At 44.4% G+C, this 17,094-nt stretch overlaps 2 protein-coding genes across 9 annotated transcripts in view; one reads left to right on the top strand and one right to left on the bottom strand.

Moving 5' to 3' along the window:
* The window catches only part of SLC75A1 (solute carrier family 75 member 1), a 28,118-nt gene extending 15,790 nt beyond the window's left edge, over positions 1–12,328 (top strand). For both annotated transcript variants that reach the window (XM_076335842.1, XM_076335841.1), the window contains 7 exons: positions 724–832; positions 1,854–1,965; positions 3,315–3,423; positions 6,504–6,594; positions 8,383–8,430; positions 9,908–9,997; positions 11,463–12,328. In XM_076335842.1, the coding sequence (XP_076191957.1) occupies positions 724–832; positions 1,854–1,965; positions 3,315–3,423; positions 6,504–6,594; positions 8,383–8,430; positions 9,908–9,997; positions 11,463–11,569 (666 nt within the window). In that variant the 3' untranslated portion in view covers positions 11,570–12,328. The remainder of the gene's footprint in view (positions 1–723; positions 833–1,853; positions 1,966–3,314; positions 3,424–6,503; positions 6,595–8,382; positions 8,431–9,907; positions 9,998–11,462) is intronic.
* Positions 12,329–12,731: 403 nt separating this feature from the next.
* The window catches only part of ADD1 (adducin 1), a 68,564-nt gene continuing 64,201 nt past the window's right edge, over positions 12,732–17,094 (bottom strand). For 6 of the 7 annotated variants that reach the window (XM_076335829.1, XM_076335832.1, XM_076335833.1 and 3 more), the window contains one exon: positions 12,732–15,184. In XM_076335829.1, coding sequence (XP_076191944.1) covers positions 14,832–15,184 — 353 coding nt within the window. In that variant the 3' untranslated portion in view covers positions 12,732–14,831. The remainder of the gene's footprint in view (positions 15,185–17,094) is intronic. The other variant, XM_076335836.1, reaches the window with a different exon arrangement.

Genomic DNA, 17,094 nt, shown 5'->3' with positions numbered 1-17,094 from the left:
AAGAATAAGCATCTCCTAAGTTCCTGTTGATAAGGAGCAGGGAGAGTGCCACTAGATGCGTAATTAGGTTGAGATGTACAGAGTACAAGGACCAGAAGTGCTACAAAATAAATTTTCCTCTTCAAAAAGTCACACAGTGTGGCTGGGCAGAATGTCTCTAGAAATCTCTCTAAAATCTCTCCAAGGAATCTCTCTAAAGATTATATTTTCTTTTTCTTCCCCAGGAGGTGTCACTGGCTGGCTAAAAGAACAACCAGTACCAAAACAGACCGTTGTTTGATGTGCTACACATACTGTTCTCAGACCCGTAGCACACAAGCAAATCCCCAGCTTCCCAGGAGCTTGCAGGCAGATGTGCCATTATTTTCCTAGTAAATGTTCATTGGACATGAGGGACGATGCAAAAAGTGAACCAAATAAATCCACCTTCAAGGCTGTAGAGAATGAGCCTCTTCTGCTTTTTAAGAACCCAGGGAAGAATCTGTTTTCTGTCTTCAGTGAAAGCTGCTATCGGTGCTCTACCTTCTAGTTGTAGTGCTGGAGCCAGTTCTGTGATCGAAAAGTCTGGGATGTTATTGGGGGTCACTCAAACACCAATGCCAGTTGCCCTGTTTCATCTCAGATAATTTGTGTAGGTGTAGAAGCACATTTGACTCTTACTGTCAATTCCCTGCAGTAGTTACTACATCAGGTTTTTAAATAAACCTCTCTTTCTCTGATCAGGTCTCTTCTGTGACGTCTGGATTTCAGGCAGCAGTTGACTTGCTCAGTCCTTTGGCTTTATTTCAGTTCTCTGCAGTCACCCGAGGAAAGGAATCCCCTTCAGAGGAGAGTAAGTGTTAGCTGGCTTTTTATATTAATATTGTATGTCTTTTTGTATATGGTGGTGGTTTCTAAGTGAAAACTGTACTCAAACCATTTCAGAAGCAGCACTCTGTTCACTCATTTAAAACCCACCTTACTAACGTATGAACAGGGAATTGCAAGTTTCCTTGGATGCTAGTCCTGTTATTCCCAAAAGAAGGTTTTGGAGATTAGTGTTTTGAAGGTTTCTGACTTGCTACTTGCTGCTTCTTCAGGCACTGGCTGCAGCGTGGGGTAGGCTGCAGTAAGTGAAGTGATTTAAAAAGATAGATCAAGGCATGAGTGAGGGAGATGTGAGTTTACTTATCCAAGCTGCAAACCAGGAAACTTCAGACTGGAATTTTATTTCTCAAATCAGGACTTGGAGATGTAGGATTTGAGCTGGCCATTTATATGAAATTATTTAAGCCGTAGAAAATAAGTCAGTGTTTGGCAGGTACACCAACTTACCATTCAGTCCTCCTTGCTGCTGCATCAGGAACAGAGGAATATTTGCCACTTTGGAGAAAACCTGTTAAACCCTGCATTGGCAGAAAAACAAGTGAGGTAATCTGTCACAGACCATTTGTAGCTTCGAAAAAGGGGTGCTGTGCTTTAGCCAATATCATCCTGAGAGCGGCATCAAGGTATTAGGTGGAATTCAGGTATTGATTACAAATAAAGAAATAAATCCCAGTATAGGTGAGGGTGCCAGTGTGAGGCAGAGGGGCTGGATTGGGTGAATGAGACCAGGGTGACCCAGAGAGAGATTTCTCTTTTTGGCTCTGCTCCCCTCATAAGAAGGGAGGTAGTGGGCAGAAGTCATTTTGTGGCATGTCTTGTATGGGTATTTAAAATGAGTATCTGAAGTGAGAACTTTTCCCTGTACAGTTGATAAATGTTGCTCTAATATTGTTGTTATATTCTCAAGCTATGCTTGAAAAACACCACCATATTTCTCTCTCTCTCCCCCCCCCCCCCCCCCCCCCCCTTGGTGTTTGTTTGTTTAGATCTTCAGAATCTCAAAATCTTGGGCCTGGCTTATTTCCTGTACCTCTTCCTGTTTTCGGGCTTGGAGTATACACTGAGTTTTCTCACTCACCAGAGATTCCAGTTCAGCAGGTACAGCACACTTAGAAGATAAATGTTGTATATTTTGTCTAGCATATTTTCCAAAATCTTGATTTAAGGTCTCTTCATTTATTTTCAAGAGAGGCTGCGTTCAGTGATACTGGGGCTTTGTGGGAAGAATTTATGAAAATACAGGCACGCTGTTTATCATGAAAGGAAATACTCATTGAATCTACAACTTCTAATAACTAAAGAAAATCAATATGCAAGATTAAATTAAAGCTCCTGAAATACGTATAGCTGGGCTAGTTGTACTGATTATAATCAATCCTTTTCTCTTCTAGCCCAGAAGAGTTCTTCAGTATCAGGACAAATCTTGACGCTCAAAAAAGGCAAAGGATGAAGGGATAGCTATGTGATTATATTTGCTCGTCAGAGTTATGCATTGCATACGATGTACAGTCGTTACATCATAGAGTTTGATTTCCTTTAGTCAAACACTAGAGAAGAAAGAGAACAGAATCCACTAACAGCAGCTCAGCTTGAAATACTTTTCCTGCCAGCTCATAGGAAGATTTCCAGCCAGGAAGATGATCCTGCAGCTTGATTCCTTATGTGTGTCCTTCCCTTTGAGTAATTCTCAGGGGTTTGTCTCATCTTTCCCTGTCTGTCTTTCATTACAGTTTGTGGCTTAACTAATGTGTGTGCGTCAAGGAAAGGTTTTCTAGCGTATTAAGCTTGCTTCTGCACAGTCCTTTCAGGATAGCCATGTAGTGAGATACACAACTTTATGCCGACAGTACAGGCTATGTGACAAACAAGCTTGTTATGGAGGTGAGAACTTTTAGTTGAGAATATCCACATAGTTTAGTAGATAAGAGAGGTGAAACGGGAATTTGAAGAAATATTTAAGGGTGGAGGGAGTGATGTTGCAAGCTTCCCAGTGCAGTACATGATCACCACCATGCCAATGCCCGTGTTGTGCCTTGGTGACCTTAATCAAACTCTGTGTGAGTGGTGGCAATGGTTCTGAGAAAGAAAACGCTTGTTCCTTGGAAGCCAACAACTCCCATGCATATGGCACAGACTTCCATGGCACAGGGTAATTAATGTGGGCCACCCTAGAAACAACTAAACTACATCATAGCAGTCTAGAGATGATTGCAGCACTTGCCAGCAGCCGTCCCATCTCTACGTAAGACCTCAGAGGTTTGTCTTCTTGCTGTCTGCCTGTCATGAAAACTAATGTCAGCATATTAAGAACTTTGCACTGCTCATGCGAGCACCAAAAAGCATTTTCTCTCTCTGGTTCAGGAAAGGGTCTACACTGAACCTGTGAATCCCAGGGTGGAATGCTCTGTGCGTGACACCATAATCTGTGTTTTTTGCCTCCCTTCTAGCATGCAGCAGGGCAAGATGTTTTTCTTTATTGGAATAACAATGGCTGTGATCCAGGGAGGCTATGCTCGCCGAATCAAGCCAGGAAATGAAATCAGAGCTGGAAAAAGGGTAAAAAAAAAAATAAAAATACTTTTTTCTTTTTCTTTTCCCCCACAAATCTGATATGTTAATTTTCAATCTAAAGTGCAACGAAAAGTAGTTGGAGGCTATAACTGTACTTGTCAAATCAAAAGAAATTTCTGTCTCATTAATCCAGCTAATGACTTCTCAAGACCCTGGTTGTTGGGTACCTACCAGTCTAACTAAACTTTGGAACATCAGAGCCATTTCTTACCATATCAGCTACGATATTATTGAAACTTTGAGTTCTTCATATATAACTGCAGTAGGGAATGAGAACAGAGTGTCTGCCTGTGCAAGCTAGGTAAAATGCTGTGAAGGTTATGCTTTGTTTCAGTGCAGAAAGTCTTGCAGTGCAGACGTTGAAACTATTAAAGCTGCTTCAGAGCTGATCTCTGCCTGTCTTTCTGGCAAAGTATTTTCAGGGACATCATCAGTCTGGCCATCCCTGTGCTTGACAGGCTTTCCCTAGCGTATATTTCACTGGTGGGCAAGGGGAAATAGATTCTTCCTGCAATCTTTGATTTGTGATCATCAGTATGACGTGTAACAATAGCATGTACAAACATTCAGACAGAAGTTTCACTGACAAAAGCATGCATTTCTTTGTTTTGCTTGCCTCTCTTAATCTTTCTTCATAGAGATGCTGCTGCTGCTGTACTGGGATGACAGGGAACAGTTCCCTGCAGCTTATACAGCTGTGGGACAAGTAGATATGTTTTGTCATTTACGTTTGGGCGTGGAACTAAACAAAGCGGGTTTTGAGTGTTTCTGAACTTTTGTTGGCTGCTTGGTAATAGGTATGCTCGGACTGTTAAAGACTCCATCAACTTATTGTGCATTATTTTGAGGCCAGTGTGATTTCAACAGTGGCAGGGTAGAAAAGATTACCAAACTGCACTGCATTCCAGTGAATAGACTCAGCTTTAATCTTAAAGTTATTTCTGCTGGTGAAACCATCTTCACCCTGCTCCCTGGCAGGCAAACATTAATGGCACGTTTGTTGTGTCACATAGGAAGCACTTCCCTGTAAAAGAAAACTCATGCTGCTGTGTTAGTGCCGCGTTATCATAGAATCATTAAGGTTGGAAAAGACCTCTAAGATCATCGAGTCCAACCATTGACCCAACACCACCACCCACTAAACCATGTCCCTAAGCGCCACATCTACACATCTTTTAAATACTTCCAGGGATGGTGACTCAACCACTTCCCTGGGCAGCCTGTTCCAATGTTTCACCACTCTCTCAGTAAAAAAATTTTTCCTCATGTCCAATCTAAACCTCCCCTGGCGCAACTTGAGGCCATTTCCTCTCGTCGTATCGCTTGTTACTTGGGAGAAGAGACCGACACCCACCTGGCTACAACCTCCTTTCAGGTAGTTGTAGAGAGCGATGAGGTCTCCCCTCAGCCTCCTTTTCTCCAGGCTAAACAACCCCAGTTCCCTCAGCCGCTCCTCATAAGACTTGTTCTCCAGACCCCTCACCAGCCTCGTTGCCCTTCTCTGGACACGCTCCAGCACCTCAATGTCCTTCTTATAGTGAGGGGCCCAAAACTGAACACAGTATTCGAGGTGCGGCCTCGCCAGTGCCGAGTACAGGGGCACGATCACTTCCCTACTCCTGCTGGCTGCACTATTTCTGATACAGGCCAGGATGCCATTGGTCTTCTTGGCCGCCTGGGCATGCTGCTGGCTCATGTTCAGCCGGCTGTCAACCAGCACCCCCAGGTCCTTTTAGAATCATAGAATCATAGAATCATTAAGGTTGGAAGAGACCTCTAAGATCATCGAGTCCAACCGTCCACTTTTCCGCCAGGCAGCTTTCCAGCCACTCTTCCCCAAGCCTGTAGTGCTGCATGGGGTTGTTGTGGCTGAAGTGCAGGACCTGGCATTTGGCCTTGTTGAATCTCATACAGTTATCATACAGTTATCATACAGAATATCATACAGTTATCCTCTGCATCAGCTTCCTCCGTGTGCTCTGCCAGCCTGCTGTGTTTGCTGTCACTACGCTGCAGTTTATGCAAACTGTGGTTTGCCCCACTAATTTTTGTACTCCTTCCTCTTCCCTGCACTGAGAAGTGTAGTTACCTCGAAATAGTTTAGTTGGTCTGGGCTGATTGCTTCTCATAAACACCCGTGTGCACTATGCAGAAACCTGCTGGCCCTGGGGCACTCTTTCTGTGGATGTATGTGGCTTGAGTGGCTTTTGTGGGAGTTTTCCCTTTTGCTGAAGTTATTCTGACAATTTGTTTGTGAATCTGGATCACGTGGCAAATGTGGCCTCTCTTAGCGCAGTGATTACAGTAGCTCATTTATAACTGAATCTTCAAAATGAGACATTTGGTGGGAGTGAATACCCTCTTTTGTGAAACGCCCGGCAGATCTTAACTGATCCGTCATTTCTGCAAAAGCTCTGTATGTGAGGGAGAGATCACAGGGGAACTGAAATCCAGGCTCTTGGAGGAGATGAAGAATGCTTTTTCTTTTTGGTTTTGAATTTCAGATGCTACTCCCTCCCCCCCCGATTTTTTCTTCTTGGCTCCAGAAGTATGGATTCCAAAAGCTCAAGAGAGTTTGATGTAGCCCTTAAAATCAGCCAATACTGCTGAGAGCAAGCAGAGGAGCTGTAGTCCTGTTGCACACAAGCTTTTTGACCTCTTGTGCCAGCTCAGGAGGTAAAGAGTTAAAGCTAGATTTCTGTCCAGTTCAACATAGAACAAGAGAAAAAAAACCACCAAAACCTAGTAGATCGTGCGAGAGAGAGAACTGCAAAAATCAGCTTTTCCTCAGCTGTAGAAAATGGGTGGTGGGATAACTACAGCCTGTGTTACAGGTGACTCCAGCCTGCATGTGGCCTGCAATCGTGTGACAGTGTGAGAACAGAAAAGTAAATTGCGCTGATGTGTGGCCATCCACGTGAACTTGAAATGCCTACTTGGGAAGAAAGGGCTTTCTGCTTCTAACTTAAATGTAGTCCCATCAGCGGAAGAGAACTGGCAGGACACCTAGTTAGGCTTTAACAAGCAGTGCTTAAATGTAACTGTGTGACTCATTCATTTTGCAGGCTATTATGTTGCTGATTCCAGCTTTCTTGTTAATTGGATGGGCTGCAAATGTGACCATGCTGAGTGTTGGACTGTTGCTGTACTCTTTCGGTGAGCTATTCAAAATGCACTGAAAGCTAAGCACAAATAACTTTTCTTCATATATTTATTCATCCTGTTAAAAAAGATGCACTTCTAACTTCAAACTATGAGTAACAGAAAGCTGACGTTTCCATTTATAAAATATGGAAGAAATAGTGTCTGTTTTTTTCTGATGCTGTTTGTGTCACAGGAAGTTGCCACGGTGGTATTTGGAAGCATCCCCAGTGCTCCTGTTGTCCTGTCTCACTGGGGAGCTCTTGAGGGTGGTTTTATCCCCCTCTCATCAGACCTAGAAGCAAAATATTCACTAAATAGCCCAGCTCAGGAAAAGAAGGGAGACAGCATGACTTTGCATTTCTGTGGTGGCTGCATTATTTCTTAGGCGACAGGCTGAAGAGACCTGCGCCCTCCGAAGCTGAAGGCTGGAGTGTGCGTTCAGGCTGAACAAGAGTGAGGGTAAATCAGTGTTGCCCTGAACGTTGTGGCATGGGGCTGTGCGGGCTGAACACCGCTCTGCTCCCTTGCATTGTAAGCTGCTAGCTCAGGGAGGGAGCAAAACTCCACCTATTGTTTTTGATAAGTGGAGATGGTTTTCAAAGATGCTTAAGTGTTTACATAAATAATATTCTGCCAATTTAAGCTGTTATTCAGGGAAACAATCATGAATGAAATTGGATTCATCTACTGAAGTGTCTATCTGAAAAGAGATTTCAGATATTCCCAATGCTGCTAACTATTGTTAAGAAGCTTCAAATATGACTAAATACAAAAGTAGGAGCCTTCTCTTTCGCATGATACAGCTTGATTTAAGAGTAAACTGTAAACCATAAAATGCATCTGTTTAGTAGGTTGCTTGTCTAGGGACAGCTGTGTGTTTGGCAAGTTTCAAAATCTACATCTTATCTACAGATTAACTTGCTTTTGAAAGCCCACTCGGTGAGGAGGGGTGAGAGGAGGTATTCATTTTGTCTAACTGTGCTTCAAAGTGAGGAGCCTCATCTTCCTAGGCTCCATACCTGGGCAGAAGACCCCATCTCTTCCTCGGTTAGACAGCTAGAAATGCCTCTAGAGGGGCCTCTTTTCCCCTCTCTTCCTCCCTCTGCCTCAGGAGTTAGGGCGCCTGCAGCTAAGGCAACATGTCGATCATTCCTGTTCTCCAATTGTCCTTTTCTTCCCAGAAAAGATTCTGCTTTGTATGCTTAAAGCACTTCCTTCTTGGCAGAAAAGTTCCCTATTTCAGTAAGAAAGAGGGCAGTGATTGCTGAACAGCTCTTGGCTTTTGTGTCCAAAAATTTTGTAACCTCTTTTTCTTGGACTTGACTGTCTTATTTCCCAAGACAGAACGTAGCTGCCCTTTTCATCCATGAGTATGGTAAAGCCGTATGCGTGGGGACAGTGTGATTCTGTGTACAGCCACCTCATTGTCCGTTTGAAATGCGAGCGATTCCCTTTCCCGGCTCTACCTGACAAGAACACAGGGATTTGGAAAACTAGCAGTTAGCTGATCTGACCTATCCACCCCTTTCCCGTGGGCTCACAGAGTGAGAGACGCTAATGTGAAACATCTGCTCAGAGCACTCATGGCTCCGGGCTCTTCGTGCAGGTTGGCTTTGAGGGGGTGTTTTCATTATTGAACTGGATTAAACCTGATGATTCATTGTTGGTACAGTGCCCCAGAGCTCAGCATATTTCTCTGCAGTAGTAACGAGTTTGCGCCACATGTTTTTCACTATTGCTCTTGTAACTGTTTTGAGCGCTCTGCTGTTCATTGACACTCTCTTTTGTGGATTTTTCCAGCTGCGGCCATTGTTATCCCGTGTTTGTCAGCAGTGGTGTCAGGCTATGGTGAGTGTCTTTCCTGCTTTGAGCGGCAGCCCTTGGCCACATAATTGACCTTTGTATAGGCTTGGCTCAAATACAGAATTGACCTCAAGTTTAGTGATGCGTCAACAGGAATGCTTGTGGTGTAGGTCCACCTCACATCTGAATGCTGGACCGGTGACTCTGGCTGCTGCTTGGCTTTATAAAAGGCCTCTTTCCCCCCAAATGCATTAACAAGGAAAGCAGAAATGCTAGAAGTGTTACAGCAAACTGCTGCTCCGCGTTGTACGTAGGTAACCCTGAAGCGATAACCACCCTTGCAGGAGTGAGGCTAAAGCCTGGAAAAGAGCCCTTCCCGGTCACTTGTACGCTGCCCCTTTCCACTATAGCCAGCGATCCGTGACTGTAGTTACCCTCTGATCGCACTGTGCTTTGCCGGGGAGAGGCAAACCAGCTGCGTTACGCTGGAGGTGCTACAGCCTTCAGCCCCTTCCTTTCTATGAACGTCCTTCACAGAAGGGAAGCTGAGTGGGGCTGCTGGGGATACGAAGACAATACCCTGACCCCGGGAAATGCAGAAACATCCCGCAAGGGAGCATAGGAAACCCCCAAACTGACTTGTACCTGTTTCTGAAAACCATCAGCACTCCATAACGGATAGTTTCAGAGCTAACAAACAGCAATGATCCGTTCAGAGTGACCATCAGTATCGCTCTTCAGTTTTGTACTGTGTAACGCAGCTTCTTCCAACGTGATGGGGAACTGGAAACAACCTTATTTCTGGTTCTTATTAAAAAGATAGGGAACAGCGGGCAAAGAATAAATATCGTGGACAAAGGCCACAAACAGCATGGAGCTGGGGATGGCCTGGGCTCTCTGAAAGAGACACCAGCCATCGCCATCAGCAGTAAAATCATTTCTTCCTGATTCCTTAGAAAAGACCTTTTAAGGAACCTTCTAAAACCTTCTGGACTTGTGGCACTGGTTGCTATGTAACCTTGTAAAGCAGATGTAGCTGTGTTGCCATCTCTGGATGATGCAGTTCGTTCGTTCTTTAGCAGTGGTTCAGTTGGTTGCCAGCACTACAGTGCTTGCTGAGGCAAAAAAGTAAGGCTTTGCTCATTAATGTCACTTTTATGTTGCTCTTACTTAACTTGCATCCATGCTCCTGTATTTATTATACACCTGGGCCACCTCAGCAAATCTTGTGTACAATGTAAAGCGCTTTTGTTGGTTTTTTTGGGGTGCACCACAAGTTGTCCATGGACAAGCACTCGCCTTGGTGTTTTTTCAATGAAGCAGTCATGTTTATCTTGGTGGAGGGGAAATAAATGCAGCTTGAGCAGTGAATGTGAAATGAAAGGAGGGGGAGATGCATGTGGGAAATAATACCACCTCCAGAAGAACAAGGCGCCAAGAGCTACAGCAGTGCCCTGCCCTGCACGCTTGCCCTGCCCCAAGTGAAACCTCCACATTGAGTAATGGCTCTCTGCTTGCACAGGCTCTGCCAGCCAGAAAGGACGAGTCATGGGGATCCTGAGGAGCCTGGGCGCCCTTGCCAGAGCCCTGGGACCAATCCTGTCAGCTACAGGTGAGTGCGGCCCCATGCTCCTTCCTGCCTTTGCCAACATACAGCGTCGCGCTGGGCCCCCACAGCCTGGGTGGGTCTGAAGGTAAAAGGAAGGGAAGCGCTGCACGTTTTGGAGCTGTAAAGTTATCTTTGCAGAAGTAGATACCCCCAAGAGCTGTGCCAGGGACAGGACACGGTCCTTGTTAGCACCAACGAAAGCATCGTGGATGAGTTTAAAATGTTCATACAAGCAGAGATAAACTAGACAGCAGGTATTGCCTGACTCTTTAAAAATTCCTGCAACGGTATATCAAACTAACCCAGCCCCGTGTGTAGCTGTGCAGGCACAGCTGGCCTGGCCCCAGCATGCAGAGGGAGCCAGAGGCTGACCAGGAACCCTTGCCTTTGCTGGGCTGAGTTGTAGCCATTTTAGCAAGTAACCCCACCTGCTGAGGGGTCACCCTGGCACTGGGTAAGCAGGAGGCAGTGAAATCAAGGTCTCCTGTGCTGTGGTAACTGGTTCCCCGTATCTCATGAAACTGTATCCCAAGATGATACAAATTAAGTAGGGACAGTCCATAATGCGTAATAAAGAACTTTTCAGCATTAAAAGCATCGGTAACTTATAAACTAGATTAAAGAATCCATGCTCTACTAATGCCCCGGAGCTCAGGGAGTGTGCAGTGCCTGGTGGCCCTGGCTAAGGCCAAACCTAGCCTGTGCCCAAGGAGCACAGGTACCCCGCTACAGGGTTCAGTTCTCCCAAGCTGTTATAAAGGGACAGAGTAAGGGGAAGGAGCCACACAGCAAGTCAGAGCTTGAACTCAGACCTAATGTTAAGAAGTTTGAGCAAAGCCAAAACCTGTTTCCTGGCAGAAACCTGTTTCCAGAACCTTGGCATCCATATGCCAAGCAACTGGCTCGCTCCGGCTCACCAAACCACTCCCTGTACCGCAGCTAGCACTCCATACAGCCGCTTTCTGAAAGGAAGAGCCAGGCTTTGGACTTTTCTGCAAAACCAAACAGCAAACCGCAGCACAAGTCCTGCCCTTGCCCTCCCACCTCAGCAGGATTCACAAGTGTTTCACATAAGGAGACCAACACCAACAGTGAGAGCCCTTCAAGAGCAGCCCAGACAGCGCCAGGAGCAGCCGTGGAGGAGGTGCTAGGGGCAGAGAATTAAACAGTTGCCTTGTAAAGCTGAATGAGCAGATAGGAACTTCCCCATTGCTGTACTGGCGAGAATGAAAATATCCTATTTAAAATAACCACTTTTAACATGCTGTTTCCCTGGAAGAGAACCAACACTGCCATTAGCCACCTCCTCTTTGTAACTTGTGTGCCAGGAAGGATGTGCAGTGAACGATGCAGTGTTCTGTGTTCTCCACTTGTACTGCTAAATTGTCAAGAGCAGCAGCTTTGAAGGCCGGTTTGCACAGCAGCCAGGACAAGCATACTAACGAGCTAAATCTTGTTTCCTTTGCAGTTTACTGGCTGGCAGGGGCAGAGGTTTGCTTCACTGTCTGTGGAGCTTTGTTCCTCATCCCCTTCGTCTTACTTGGTTCTATAAAACAGCAGACAAAGGAGGAGTAGGAAGTAACCACCGAACTACCACCAGCTTCCAAGGACCTCTACAAGACCTGACTCTTGGCACCTGACTCTGTGGATCAAATGGGAAGAGGAGGATTTTTGATCTTCTGGAAGGGGATACGCCACAACCATTTGCAGCAACAACAGACTTCAGGTTTCTTCCGGCCCTCTGCAAGCAGTTATGTTTAAGACAGCCTCCCAGCCAGGGGGGCTAGTTTTGCAAATTAAAAAAAAAAAAAAAAAACCAACCCACAAACCAGTTGAGTAAAGCATTAAGATCTTCAGACAAGCAGAGACGGGCATGACAGCAGCACAGCACAGCGCGACCCCAGTTCACCACCAAGTGCTGTTGAACACCGCGCTGTGGCATACACAGAGCTCTTCTCTGCTCCTCACCCTTCATGATCAGCACAAGCCAGACCAAAGCCACTGCCCGAAGCCCCTGCGACGAGGCCTGTTTTGTCTGGTTTTGGCTAGCAGAGAACAAAGCCTCTACCAGGGAGTTTCTGTACAATTGTCACCAGCTCTCCACAAATGCTCAGTGGACCTGGTAGCAGCTGTATTTAACCGCCTTAAAACATGACGATGGAAACCAAAAGCGAGAAGCATACTACAGGCTTCCTGAGCCTGGCTGATACCTTGGCACAGGTGGACTGTTTTTGATGTACAATTAAATTTTGAGATGTTTTATATTTCTAATACTGTGGGATGTTTTGTAATACTGTTCTTTTTGTATTACAAATAAACTATTACATTGTCCACTCACGTAGTCAGCTCATTACCGTGAAGATGTTACACCCATCCAAACCAGAACTCCACCCCCGGCACCAAAGCACCAAAGCTCCCTCCCTGGAGGGAGCCAGCCACTAAGGACAGGGCTGCCCAGGGTGGCAAGACAGGTTGGGGAGGAGCCCTCCTCCACCAGGTTCTGCCTACTGCACAGCTGGGACTCTGCGAAGGAAGCCCTACAGTGCCTAATTTGAGTATTTTCTGAGAATACGTTAAAGCAATCATTAATCAACACAATCATTAAAAAAGAAAATTGAGTGAATTAAATTCAACAGGCTACAGCTGTAGAATAAAACTGTACAAGCTTTGAAAGCAGAGCATGACTTTTTTTTTTTAAAGAGTTTTATTTGTGAGTAGAACTTAATGATACAAGAAAGAAAGAAAAATACAGGACTTTATTCTGCCCCAAAAGTGTGTAACCATACCATACATGACTACATTCCATATCGTAATACAAAGAATTAAAAGAACAAACTACAAAATTAGAAATTAAGAGTCATTGCATATGTGGTCAAGATAAATGGAGGGACTCCATTAAAGAACTGAAACGTATAGCAATTAGTCATTTAATTACGACCCTGCAATAAAACACAATTTAGCAAAATAAGTATTGTATGCTTCCTAGTGTACAGAGGACATACAAGGTTAGAGTACAAGCTGAAAGCCGTTCGTGCCATGCAGCCCTGGCTAAACGCTGCTGTTCAGGGCGCTCTCCCGCGCAGCCACTGACCGCTGCTCCTGTTCCACCCTACCTCTACCCATCCCGCAATCACGGTATCGTCGGTTACCATCTCGAAACCTCTTTTCTCATCCGACGCCTTACAGCCCTAACGCTCCTGTCAGCTCTTTCCCCTTCCCCGCCCGACACCGGCCTAACCTAGGCCCTGTTCACCCATAGCTGCCTCCAACTGCTCAACCCACCCCAACTCGATGCTTTCTGCTGCGTGAATGTAAGGCATTAGTTCTCTGCTGTTTTACCAACTGCAATGTTCAATATTGTCCTAAAAGGTTACATCCGTATTCTGTTTTGTTACAGACACTTCCTGTGAGTCAATGCGTTTCCCTCTCCCCCACGGGGGCGTCGATGGTTTCTGCTGTTAACATTTCTGGTGTTAATACTAGAAACCAGAAAGGGTTACCAACCTTCCCCGCTTTCGGCTGGGGTAATCGCCCACGGTTTCTGGAGAATTCTTGTGAGCTTTACCTATCTGATCTTAAACTACTTTTATGATTAGTGATAGACAGAAGCACGGCAACAACCGGAAAATAGTGAATTCAGCGGTGAAAGTGATTTTCTTTACCATGCTACACATTAAACAAACATTTATAGCAAACTTATGTGAAAATACACCTTTAAGGTTACTTGGGATTTCTGTACTTTACTGCTGGCAACAACAACAAAAAAATTAAAGAAATGCCAGTTTTTGTAAGTGAAAATAATTAATATAAAAAAAGGTTAAATAGTCAGTGTAATGCATTTACATTTTTATCATGGGAAGGAAGAAACACGAGAGGCCGCAAATAGGGTTTATGTGCAACAGGTTTGCACGTGCACCCGAGGGATTTTCAAGAGGGTGAAAAGACCCTGTGCTAAGGCCCAAAAATATAGCTGTGCCCGTGCTTCACACCACCAGCCAAAAAACTTCTGAAATACTTTTAGTACCGTTACTTTTTAACCTTTTCTAACAGCCAAATTACCATATGACTGATTCTCAGGGAGGCAAGACTGAAAGGCAGATTTCTCTTAAACTGCATTCACTAGAGAGAAAAAAAAAAGATTGGGCTCTTTCAAGACACAACATGAGCGGAACACACCACAGGTATTTCAGTCCTCGACGTCAAAGATGATTTCAAGTGCCAGTTATAAAATAAAACAAAAGTGAAAAACACCTTTGTGTTGTTACAATAGTCAGAGGGGAGAAGGAGAGGAAGGAATGGATAGCCTCAAAGCTTGACTAAAACATGATCTGTAAATCACAAGCTTGCACAAGTTTACGTGTCAGTTCAAGAACACATCCCCCTCGAAATCACCACCGCAAAAGCATCCTCTCTCAAAGTCAGTATCGGAGACGAAATTTACTTGTGACTTGGAACAGGCTATTGGAAAAGAACACTTCTTGTGGTAAGCAGTGCATGTGTTATTTTTAATTGTGAAAATTTTTTCTATTCTTTTGTAAAGCGGTGCGGGCTTTAAATTAAAAACAGTGATTCAACGCCTTCCGCACGGAAGTCATTTACATTTGATTACAAATTGGGGATCAGATCTGTGGTAGCTCCTGAAGACACAGGATTAGCACCTTTTTGGACATTAGTTTCTGGTTATACCCTTAAATGATCAAGCTGTAACTCGAGGGGCTGGTTGGATTACTCGCTGCATTCATTTATGTAATTAGACAAAACACTCGGTACGATCTGGTACATTCTAGTGGTTAATGAATTTTAAAATATGACAGTGTTTCTGCAGTGTGTTTGGCCTTTAGGAGTCACTCTTCTTTTTGCTCTTCTTCAGGAAGGAAGGAGTGCGAAACTTCTTTTTCTTTTTCGATGGGGACTTCCCTGGAGATTCATCGCTACCTGCATCAGCTGCTGTCCCCTCCTCAGCTGTTGGTGTCACTGGCTCCTCAGCGGCTTGAGACTGGGGTTCCTTATTTTCCACTGCAGGTGATTCCGTTTGGCTTTTGGGCACATCTTCGTCACATCTCCCTTCCTCCTTTCCCAAGGGAGGGAAGCCGAGTGCTTCTGAAGGCTCATCAGGGGTGAGATCTGGGAGGGTTTGCTTGAAAGTTGCAGCGTCACTGTCATCTTTGTAGGCCTGGTCCTGCTGTGTCTCTAGTGGACGGACAGACAATGGCACAGTTAGTTTACATAGGTGTCCCTAGCACAGAGAGCGTGAAGCAAGTTGATGATGAGTGCCCTCCATAAAAAACCTAATATATTTACTTTGCATAAAAGCCTTTGCAATAGGTCTGTTCTCCCTTAGCTTTGGGCACAGAAAGAGAAATAAGATACTCAAAAGTTCTGTTTCATTTTAAGCTTCTTGCCACAGAGCAGAGAAAGCTGAATTCCATCAAGTGGGTGTAAACCAGTAGGAAAGTAACTGTTCCGACTTCTCTCATGTTTTATTTATGACATTTGCAAGCGACGTGAGATTTTAGTACAGAAAGCAGGTATTAAACCTGCAGTTTTCATTGGCACTGAAGAGAGCGTCATGAAATCTTGATTCTTTTTTCTTTTGGTGGGATAAAACCAATTGCTGGTTTGCAGCAATCCGATACACGCAAATCCATTAATTTCTAAACTGTTGGCTTGCCAGGTTTTAATCACAACGCTTGGATTTCCATAATATCCTTCCACGAGATCTAACAGATGCTGCTTCAGAATATGATTTCCTATCACAAAGGCTTCACTTCTTTCGCAAGATACGAGTATATATTAGGGACTCCTATAAGTTAAATCCCTGTAGTTTATCAAATTAAATGAGCTCAGCAGGTTACGTGATACAGCTTTTTTTTTTTTAAATGTATGTGATGTCTAACAGCAAAACTCACCCCTGTATAAAAGAACATCAAAAAATCTAGTCATAACTTCATGTCCAAAGGTGAACTTCACCACTACCCCCTCAATTGTAACACTCTCCTCATTCACCACTATGCTTTAGAGAAGTTCTGTTTAAAGCTCCTCTTTGTGCATATATGTTTAACGACGAGCCCTTTTTAAAGTTCCCTCCAACGTTCATCACTGCGCTGTAGCTGACAAGTATCTCCTCAGCGTGTCACATATATCCCCCCGTTGATGTTACGCAAGGAGGAATTTAGAACAAAATCCAGGCCGTACTCATTGTAAGGCACAAAAGAAAGGCAACTATTTTTCCCCTTTTAAAATCTTCTTCATTTTAATTTGAAAAGACTGAAGGCTTTCACAAGAATTTACAGAAAATACTTGACACTTTCCCATTTTTCCTATGGAAATTACAATGGGTGTTCTTTTTATTTCTGCCAGATGGGATTAATAATTCTCTAATGTATTTTAGAGGGCTCTGTCCTGCGAATACCTGCTAGAAAACCAACGTGTTTTGCCTAGAGCACCATGAACTTCTAATAGGTTACATAAACAAAACACACTAGTATTCAGTGCCAAACACTCAGAATGCACAAGTTAGCAGTTTAAAAGTTATAATGCAGGCAGGATTTAAAACAGAGTAAAAAAGAGAAAGCGATTATGTACATTACAAGCGGCCTCCTGAAGCTCTAGTTTAACCTGTGTGAGTGCGATGCACAAATTTGTAAGAGGCATCACCTACAACCTTCACTACCACTACGCTCTTTTTGGATTTCATTCTACTTTTCAGGAATTAACTGAAAGCATTGCTGGTCTCTTCTCCCCCGGACCCAGTGACGGGACGCGTGGGAACGGTTCAAAGTGGCGCCAGGAGAGGTTTAGACTGGACATTAGGAAGCACGTCTTTACCGAGAGGGTGGTCAAACACTGGGACAGACTTCCTGGAGAGGTGGTCGATGCCCCAAGCCTGTCAGTGTTTAAAAGGCATTTGGACAATGCCCTTAACAACATACTGTAACTTTTGCTCAGCCCTGAACTGGTCAAGCACTGGGACTAGATGGTCGCTGCAGGTCCCTTCCAACTGAAAATATTCCATTCTATTCATTAGCTGGCCCAATTTTTAGAACAGGCACCATATTAGATTGTCAGTCAGTTTTATTTTATCTTTTTAAAAGAAATTT

Source organism: Aptenodytes patagonicus, chromosome 4, assembly GCF_965638725.1.
Source record: "Aptenodytes patagonicus chromosome 4, bAptPat1.pri.cur, whole genome shotgun sequence".
Lineage (NCBI taxonomy): Eukaryota > Metazoa > Chordata > Aves > Sphenisciformes > Spheniscidae > Aptenodytes > Aptenodytes patagonicus.
The sequence above is the reverse complement of the archived record's forward strand: the minus strand, read 5'-3'. Positions and strand labels throughout refer to the sequence as shown.